Raw genomic sequence first — 9,388 nt, 5'->3', positions numbered from 1 at the left:
CCTCCACCTCAGCTGTGCTGGACAGTCAACATTGGTATTTTGACTTATATGATTGGTGGTACCCACATAGAATAAAGATAACAGAGTAGCTGAGCATGCAACTTTTCCTGGTCCTAAACTCATGTCGTGACTTAAACTAAGCACTGTGTGTTCTACTTTCTAGTAGAAAGAATAGGACCTTCTCCTACAGTTCAGGCACAACATTTCGCAAACAGCAACAGCATATTAATACAACAGTTAGCAGCATAGGGGAATGCACACGTTCAACTTGATGAGTTATTGGTTGACTACATCATTTTATACATACACACCATACAGCCTCGCTCCACGAAACCTGATCTAGTTCATGAGGCTAGCTCAATTCTCACATCGAGTAGGTACCTTGAACATGAACAGCACATAAGATGGAGAAGCATTTCCTGAGATTGACCCTCTGAACACTTGCCCTGCCTGGAACCTAACACACACTTTTCATGGTCTTAGGACAAGAGCTGGAAATCCACATGCTCACTCACTCTGGGAAGCTGTGACAGAACACTCCCCAAACGGATCTAATCTTGACTGCAGCTGAGGCATCTCTTGGTTTCCACTTAGAAAGTCCTTAACCTACTCTATCAAGAGAACCATTTGCATAGGAAATGGGTAAATGATGCAGAGAGAATTGCTCACATTAGGAATCTCTTCTCTACAGGGGAGGTTCCTAAATAAATTTGCGATTTTAATCAGACCAGGTGATGCACATTCTCAAATCCCATCACTTGGAAGGCTGAGGAAGATAAATTTCTGTCAGTTCAAGAAACTCCTGCTCAGAACATAGAGAGGTCAGAAGGCAGGAAGGGAGACAGTTCTACAGACACACTGATATCAAACGTATATTTTTCTGGATGGAAGATCTTTTTGAGTGAACCAGTACGTTTCTCTGAGGTAGTCTTTCCCTGGTGGTTTTTGAGAGCCATGCATGTGAGAGGAAGCCCATAAATGATACAGATCCCAGGTTCAGGGGAAACACTTGGCTCTACCTCTTCCCCCAAGCCTGGGCTCCTACCTCATCTGGGAGACATCAAAATGATGCTGCATCGTTTCTGCCAAATCCTTATGCTGAAAGAACATCTCCTTCTGTTTCAGTAGGACCTCAAGTCTTTCTTTCAATCTCTTGAGTTCCTGTTCATTAGAAGATTGTATTCTTAAGGAGGGTGACTGGCTGTCATACAGATGGAAACACATACAGAGGACCCCAATAGCTCAATGAGCAGGATGGCCAGTAAAACACTAAGCAACCAGGGTAGTAAGAAACCCTGATTCAATGTAGAGACTGACATCAAAACCTGTGGTCTCCTAGGCCTATGCACACATGAATAATGGACCACCATACCCGCATGATTAAACTACACAAAGATATAATCTCTCCCCCACTTTTTTTCTGTCTGTGTCCAAGTGTCTAAGTCTCTCTCTCTCTCTCTCTCTCACACACACACACACACACACACACATGCACGTGCACACACACACACACACATGCACACAGAAAACACACACAAGGAGAGAGAGGGAGAGGGAGGAAAACATAGGGAAAAAGGGAGCTGTCAGAAAGAAACAACATGAAAGATGAGCAGGTGAGTTCAGACTAAACATTCCAACTCTTTTAGAGTAGTCTCACAACTCAGCCAGCATTCCATGGGGCCGAATACTACTGTGGATGATGTGATATTTTCTCATATCCATTGTGTTCAGCTCATTAGAGAATTTATCCCCTGAAGGGCCACATCTCCCAACTTCCACCATCAGCTTGTCAAAATCTCCCAGCTGATCATCCAATCAACCCAGACTAAATTGTGATGGATGGGAAAATGTCTGTCACCAAACAGGGATGACAATCAGCTACTGATGACAATTTGTCACTATGTAGTAACAGCTGGGCAAATGAAGACAACACATTTGGAAGCAGGAAAGAGAAGAAAGTCACATGTCACCCAAGTCATTGACTATGAAGAAACATTTGTCACTTGCTTGGGCTTCTCCTCCTTGAAAACTGATTCCCACTGTGATGTCACAATAGCTCTGCCAAGAAATGAATCTAAGGAACCAGAGCTCACTCACTCCAAGTTCTGTGCATAGAATCCTAACTATTATCATGACACATACGTGTGTGATATGTTACTGACCTATCCATGTCACTGGACTGCAGCTTCAAGCAGAGCAGGAGGGATGATTTGCCAATTAGCCAGTTTCTTAAGAGGCTAACTCAGCAGAAGTCTTGTACAAGGACACTGAGCTGAATACTCTGATGTCATGAGTAGTTGACTGGATGGGAGCATGGAGGAGTAACTGATGTGAGAGCACAGATGGGTGGGTGGGCAGACAGCAGTCAAATGGCCAAGTGGTGGAGACCTCCATCTGCACCACGTCCCTGCCCCTACCTGTTGCTGGATTTTCATGTCACTGCTCTCTTCGTCTTGGTCTGTAACATTCAAGTCCTCCAAGTGGTGCTTAAGCAGGACCCAATCATCGTGCAGTTTCCTTTTCTCCTGCCTCAGCATGTCCACCTTCTTGTGCAGCTGACTCTCTTCCATCAGGAGCCGGCTGTGCAGACCTCTGGAGACACTCTGCATAGTAAGGCCCCGCAACCTCCCTCTGCCACCCCTGCCTCCAGGAACCACCACCCCAAATGGCCTCATGCTTCCAGGAAGACACAGCCAAGAGTCTGATACATCTGTGACAGCTGCACTCAGGAGGTCAAAATGAGAGAAAAGCTACTACCAGACATAATCAAACTACTACAGATAACCCAACACCAAAAGGGGTTCATGTCCCTTGAATAGAAAGTGGATTCCCCTACCTGTCCAGGATAAGAGGAAACATCAGCAAGTAGTGGACAAATACTCTCCAAGTGAGGACAGGAGACCCAAGGTGAACATCTACAGGTTCCACAGCCATCAGACCGCTAAACCCTTGGCCTGAACTCCAGAAGTCCAGGGCTTCCTGACCTGCTCCTCACAGTGCAAATTGCATTTCTATCTAGAGGGTCCTGAGGCCCTAGGACAATAGTGGCAGGGGCTTTCAGTCTCTTTCACACTTAGCAAACCTGAGTCCAAGAGACACATATCCAAGAGCTGCTTGCTAAGGAGCAGAAAGGCTAGAAGCATAGCTGTGGACTCTCCAGTCCAGAGAAAACAAGGCAGAGGTGGCCATTCCACAACTCATGGGGTCCACGCCAAGTTGGGCTCTTACCGATAGAAGACTGTCTCCTTCTTCAGCTCACTGAACTTTTCTGAGACCTCAGTTTTCTCCTTCTCAAAAACCTTTAGTTCCCACAGGACCTGTTTGTGCTCCAACTTCAGTTTCTCATAGAATGGATTTGGCTTGTGGTAGGGTCTAGAAACAGAAGGAAAGAATCCATGACCACAGGCCTCAAGTGTCATGTGAACTCAAGTTGTATCCTGGTCCACCACAGCCCAGTGGATGCCACATTCTGACTGCTAAGTACTGGAACCTCCTGGTGCTTTTAAACTTGCTATCCTGTCCCTGGGACAGCAGTGGCTGGGTGTCCAGATGAAGGATGCCCTGGATGCAGGAGCTCACAAAGGGTTTGTGCATCTAGCAACTATGTTACCAGGAGTCTATGACTCAGGGCTTGGCACACCAGATACTGCAATGAGGTTTCTCCTGATTAAGAACAGTGATTCTATGACCCAGGTGACTATTGCCGATGAGTTACAGCACATAATTTTCAGGTTGAGACCAAACACTAGGACAGCTATATAAACTTCCCAAGGGTTTGCTAGGTGCCACCATGGTGAGAAGTTAGGACAAGAACGTTGATGCTTAAGTGGGGCTCCCACACCTCAGCATTATCATAGCCTGGAAACGGATACAGGAAAATCCTCAGGCCCCACCATCGTCCTGTTTCCCAGATTCCTTCAGTATACACAATCCTGCAAATGCATGTGTGAACACATGAGGGAGAGAGAGAAGGGGAAGGAGAGTGACAGGAGATAGGGAGAGGGATGAGGAGGGGAGGGTGCAGAGGGAACAGAAAGAGTAAGGGAAAGGGGAGCAGACAGGGGAGAGGAAGGGAGAGAGAGAGAGAGAGAGAGAGTAGAGAGGGAGGAAGAGGATGTGAGGAGACACAGAGAGGAGGAGCAACCATAATCAGCTGCTAAAGTACTGTGTGGGGCACTGTTGTATTATCTAAGAGCGGAATGCTCAAAACTACAGAGAAAGAGTGAGGAGTCCCAGGACTCCCTGTACCACACTGAGAAGGACCAAGTGGAACCGTGCCTGCCAAGCTGCTACCACTAAAACTCACAAATGCATGCTGGGAACTCACACGTTACCACCTCAATCCCTGAGTTATGTGACTGAGACCACAGGCTATGGTTTTCATTTGGAGAAAGCAGTGAAGTTAGAGTCCCCATCTCACTCCCTCCAAAGCTTCAGGTCTGCCTCTCCTCTGAGAAGAAATTAGGTCATGAGGTGACTACAGAGTCACTATGGAGGTGCAGCCTTCTAGAACCTAAGTACTTTTTTAATCAAAAGTTTTGTTTTATTTAAACAGCATATTTTTATTAATTTTCTTTACTACCCACAGTTTCCCCTCTGTCCTACTCTCCAGGTCTCCCCACATAACCCTGCTTCCTATCTCCTCCTCCTGGTCCTCCATCATCTCCACTCAGAAGGGTGCCAGCCTCCAATGGTCTTGAGCAAAGGATTGAGCTCCTTGCCTTGCATCAAGGCTACATAAGATAATCCAGCATGGGGAAGAGGTCCCAAAAGCCAGCTGAGCTCCAGGGACAGGTCTTGATCTCACCTCCAGGATCCTACAATGACACCAAGTTACACCACAGTCACACACATGGAGAGGGGCTAGGTGAGTTCCATGGAGGCTCCCTAACTGTTGTCCAGAATCCATGAGCTCCCATGAACTAGTCAGCTGTCTCTGTGGAACACAAGACCTCAAAAGAAAGGAGGTGAGGGTGAGTGTGGACAGTCCTGTGCAGTATGAAACAATGGATACCTATTGTCCACAGTTCCTTCACTGATGAAGAGCAGGCGATCTCGCAGTTCATTCCTTTGGTTGGTCATCAGCTGCAGCTCTGTGGTCATCCTCTCTATCTCCTTCTTCACTTGTTTCTTGGTGAGGAGCGTTGGCTGGGATGAAAGCTCTGTAGGAGCCTCTGTGGGTAGATGAAGACAAGTGAAATTGCCTGGTGACAATGCACAGAGAATGGACAGACCACCCTGAGGTTCAAACAGAAAGATCATGTCTGGACTCCAGGGAAAATCCAATAATTTTAGGTCAGGTTTGTATGCCCCCTGTGTGGATCACAGCTCTCCCAACACTCTGTAGAGATGTGGTTATATGAGCAGTCAGGGGTTTTATCTATGTCCCTGCACATGCCTCATGTGAACACAGAGACCACCTTTCAGGATTAATTACAGTGACACCGCATGCAGCATGGTCCAGAGCCCTGAAGCCTGCCTGTCTTTTCAAAAGCCAGGAGACATGGCAAAGTGCACACGCACTGAGGAGCTTAGAGGAACCCACATCTCCTGCCTGTTCATTCCAGGTCCATGGATGAGGACTGGAAAGTCACGCAGGGACACAACATGGTCAAACGATTCACCAAGTCACCCCACACCACTGAGGGCCCATACCATGGAAGCTGGCAAGAAGGAGACCATTGCTGCCCTGGAGGCATGCTCTGACAGTTGTTTGACTACTTTAGAGTACTGACTATCACCCTCAACTGATGATTCAGTCGCCTAAGGGGGCTGCTTTCAGGTAGATGTCAATAGAGGAGTTCTGCTGTCTGAGGATATGAAGTCTTAGCCAGAAGTACTCTTCTCTCCATGTGACTGGTGTCAGACAGCCACTGCACCCCAAGGAAACTGCTGAGCATGAAGTGCAGTGATGCCTGCACACATCTGGGGACACATTAGTGCCTACTGCCTCCAGGTGGTATCCCGTTGTCCCCACATTACACTACCGAGTGTGCTAAAGGTAAACGCTAGGTGATCCCACACAACACCCTTGTCCTTGCCCCGTCCTGCCTTAGGGAACAGACAAACTCATGTTCTGGAATCATGGACTATCCGGAACTTTGCTTCCCAGAGGGCACAGCTTCTCTGTCCCATTACTGGAAGTCCCAGCTCAAGACCACCTCCCCCAGCAACCTCCCCATCTCCTGCCCAGCACTCACTGTGCCTAACCCAGGACCACTTCCTTGTTCCTGCTTTATTATGAGAACTAACAGCAGCTTCTTTCTGCCTCTCTCTAGTCTCTGGATGTTCTCCACGTTCTCTCACAAACAGAGACCTCAGTCTTGACAACATCTCTAATGATTATCCAGAGTCACTGAAGCAATGTCCTAAGTGCAGTTGGTGTTGCTACAACACTGGTGACATCATGGAATGCCAGGAGCTCTCTAGGATACAATAGAATGCCCAGGGAAGGGCCTGCTGATCTCATGAAAAACAGCCTTTGCCACCCTGCTAATTATCACTCCATGAATGATCCAAAATCCCAGGTTCCCTTTCCAGGACCCTGCCTTGGAATATAGGGTAAGCCATCCAGCAGCTCCTCCTTCCAAATGCAGAGTTTCCTTAGCTTGCATGGAAGCCCCATAGTACTTCCCATGTGGAGAACTTAGTAGACACAGTCCACCATGGTGGTCACTGTGAGCAAACCCCATAGGACCCCTTGGTTATCACAAGGAGCAGATGCCCAAGAGCCCTTACGTCTCCACCTCATTAAGCTGAACACTGCTTGGGAATGACAATATGATACTTACTTGATTGGAGATGAGATAATCTGCATATTGACTCAGATCTGATAGCAGAATTTCAGCAACTCGCTTTTTCATGTTTTAAAACTAAACTATGGACACGGACTCAGTGTGGGGAACTGGTGCCCACTCCCTTCCATGCCCCTGTGTAAAGCCCTCTCTCAGCTTTGGTGAGTTGCACTGAAGGATGGTGGTGGTCAGTTTGAAATCACCTCATAGAGGCCTCTACAGGTACTGGGAGGGGGACAAAGTCCCCAGTCTGTGTCCCCCAGGCAGCAAGGTCATGGCTGAGACCCCTGCAGACCACACATGGGGATGGGAACCACTGCAAGAACCAGAGCGGCACCCACCATTCCAAACCCAGCAGGACTCACAGACCAAGGCGCGCTGGAGCCTGCCTGACAGAGGGTGCTGTGTCTAGGATCACCCAGAGAGACTTTCCTCCCTTCCTATAGATGGAACAAAAATGATCCTGCCTGTCCATCCTTTGGCATCAGAGCTCAGACAAGGGTCTGAAATAAACTTCCCAGAGACCAGGTATCCTCATTCCCAGTCACAGATGTTTCATCCATTTACACACTCATTGAGTCACTCACTATTCTTTTCCCTGCCCCCGTTGTGCCAAGTTCAAGACCAGGAGCTGGAGACAAAGTGCTGGCCAAACTTCTTCTCCAAAGGAAAACAGGGACCAGTGGAGAGGGGTTGTTAGGGGGGATTCCTGGAGGAGGCAGCCAGGACCAACAAGAGAAGAGGCACCCTGCCAGAAGTAGTGGCTAAGCAGGACAGTGCACTCCAGGAAAAGTTGGAAAATGAGAGGCAGCCTCTTGTGGAGGCTGGAGAACAGACAGACATGTGGGACAATGACTGGGAACACAGCCTATGCATATTGTCACAACTGCTGTTCCTTGTAGGGCTGGGGAGAATCATCAGAAGAAACAGGAATGCCCCCATCTTGACTGGTATAGGACCTAGACGTCTCACTTCACTGGAATGGTTTGGCACTGCCAGGAGGGAGAACCTGGCCTCCAGCAGAACCCAGCTACCAGATAAGTCCCTGATTGTTAAGAGAAGCCTTTTTCTTTGAGAGAAACCTTCCGCCAGCCTGGTTCTAGAGCCGCATCAGTCCCAAATAAGCACACAGGAGGCTATATTAATTATGAAGCTGTTGGCCTTGCTTGTTTCTTACTGGCTAGCTCCGACTTAAGTAGTTACCTCATAATTGTTAATCTAAGTATGTCTCTTACCGGAGAAGTTTCTGGGCTTCCTACCCCATGGCGTTACATCTGACTCCCTTGTGTTTCTCCTTCCCAGAGTTCTCCTGGACTCCTAGTCCCACCTATCTAGATTCCTATTGGCCAGCAGTGCTTTATTGACAAATGCACACGACTTCCCCCAAACATCTCCTCTTTTCTGTTTAAACAAAAAGAAAGGTCTTAACTTTAACATAGTCAAATTGTATATAACAGAACAGTTATCAAATAAGAACATAGTTACAATATTTTAGCAAGATTTAAAGAAAATATCATCCATCCCATCCTTGTGAGTCCAAAGTTCTATATGTAACTTATCTATTATCATAACTAAGGAAAACTATAATTATAACTATCTGTCTTCAACTCCATCAAAGACCACAGAAGGATAATATATAAACACTAGAAATGACAGAGACATCTTGCTACCTGGACAGTCACCCAAAGTTCCTCTGTAACGTTGGGGCATCCATCTTCAGCCCATAGGCCACAATGTGTCCAGAAGATTTCTCAGCAAAGCAGGAAATTTCAAGCTGTCCATCTGCATTGGCAGTCTGTCAGTCATTTCTCTGTGTCCTGCAGAAAGCCTCGTAGACTCTTCCATGAAGCAAGAACCCTGTAAGACTGAGTTCAGCAGTCACTTTTCTGTGGGTCCTACATGTCCAGTTTATACAGCAACAGTCAAACAGTCCAGGCAAAAGCAGTTTCTTGCCCAAATGGCTAATCTTGCCATGTTGAAAGCAAACTCCATAACAAGTTTCTTCAATGCTCATCTTCCTCTCAGACGTACTTGGTGCTGCCAGGAGCAGACATTTCTCATTGTCAAGAAAAACCCTAAACCATTTTAAATGCCATTTTCTGAAGGTCTTTGAGAGGTTTGAAGACTGCTTATCTATCTCAAATATATTTCTATATATCTAGAAAACCTAACTTACCTAACTATAAATTCTATTATAAGTAACTATCTATAGTCTGTATTCAACTATGCATTACATTTTAAAAGATCAGTATAAGCACAATACTTAATCAAGAGGAGAAATATACACATCACAAAATTGACCTTGGATTTGTATCAATAAATGAAAAGCAATACCCATACCATAATTCCCCTTTTTACAATTAAAAAGAGATTGGCTGTGATCATTAGCCAATTATAAACAATCCCATTTAAATGAAAACAAAGATTTATAAACAAGATGGGAATTAGGACGTCGCTCATTCCAAAGTGCTTCCTGCTGGAAGGGGGCACTGTTTATACCATGGGGATCATTACAAAACTCAGAAACCTGTATAAATCCTTATTTTCGTGGTCTGTAAAGCTCCATCATCTTAGCTGTTTCAGTTGTTGGAACA

The 9,388-nt window shown here is 46.4% G+C and overlaps 1 protein-coding gene across 1 annotated transcript in view; it reads right to left on the bottom strand.

The window, feature by feature from the left end:
- Positions 1 to 6,367, bottom strand: part of LOC121143327 (disks large homolog 5-like) — a 6,967-nt gene extending 600 nt beyond the window's left edge. Inside the window, exons 1-5 of the mRNA XM_040755161.1 lie at positions 6,201 to 6,367; positions 5,015 to 5,174; positions 3,229 to 3,372; positions 2,418 to 2,592; positions 1,046 to 1,161 (exon numbers count right to left, since the gene is read on the bottom strand). Coding sequence (XP_040611095.1) covers positions 1,046 to 1,161; positions 2,418 to 2,592; positions 3,229 to 3,372; positions 5,015 to 5,174; positions 6,201 to 6,333 — 728 coding nt within the window. The 5' untranslated portion in view covers positions 6,334 to 6,367. The remainder of the gene's footprint in view (positions 1 to 1,045; positions 1,162 to 2,417; positions 2,593 to 3,228; positions 3,373 to 5,014; positions 5,175 to 6,200) is intronic.
- Between the last annotated feature and the right edge of the window lie 3,021 nt (positions 6,368 to 9,388).

Source organism: Mesocricetus auratus, unplaced genomic scaffold (genome assembly GCF_017639785.1).
Source record: "Mesocricetus auratus isolate SY011 unplaced genomic scaffold, BCM_Maur_2.0 Super-Scaffold_100011, whole genome shotgun sequence".
Classification (NCBI taxonomy): Eukaryota; Metazoa; Chordata; class Mammalia; order Rodentia; family Cricetidae; genus Mesocricetus; species Mesocricetus auratus.
Note: the sequence above shows the minus strand (reverse complement) of the source record. Positions and strands in the feature narration are given on the sequence as shown.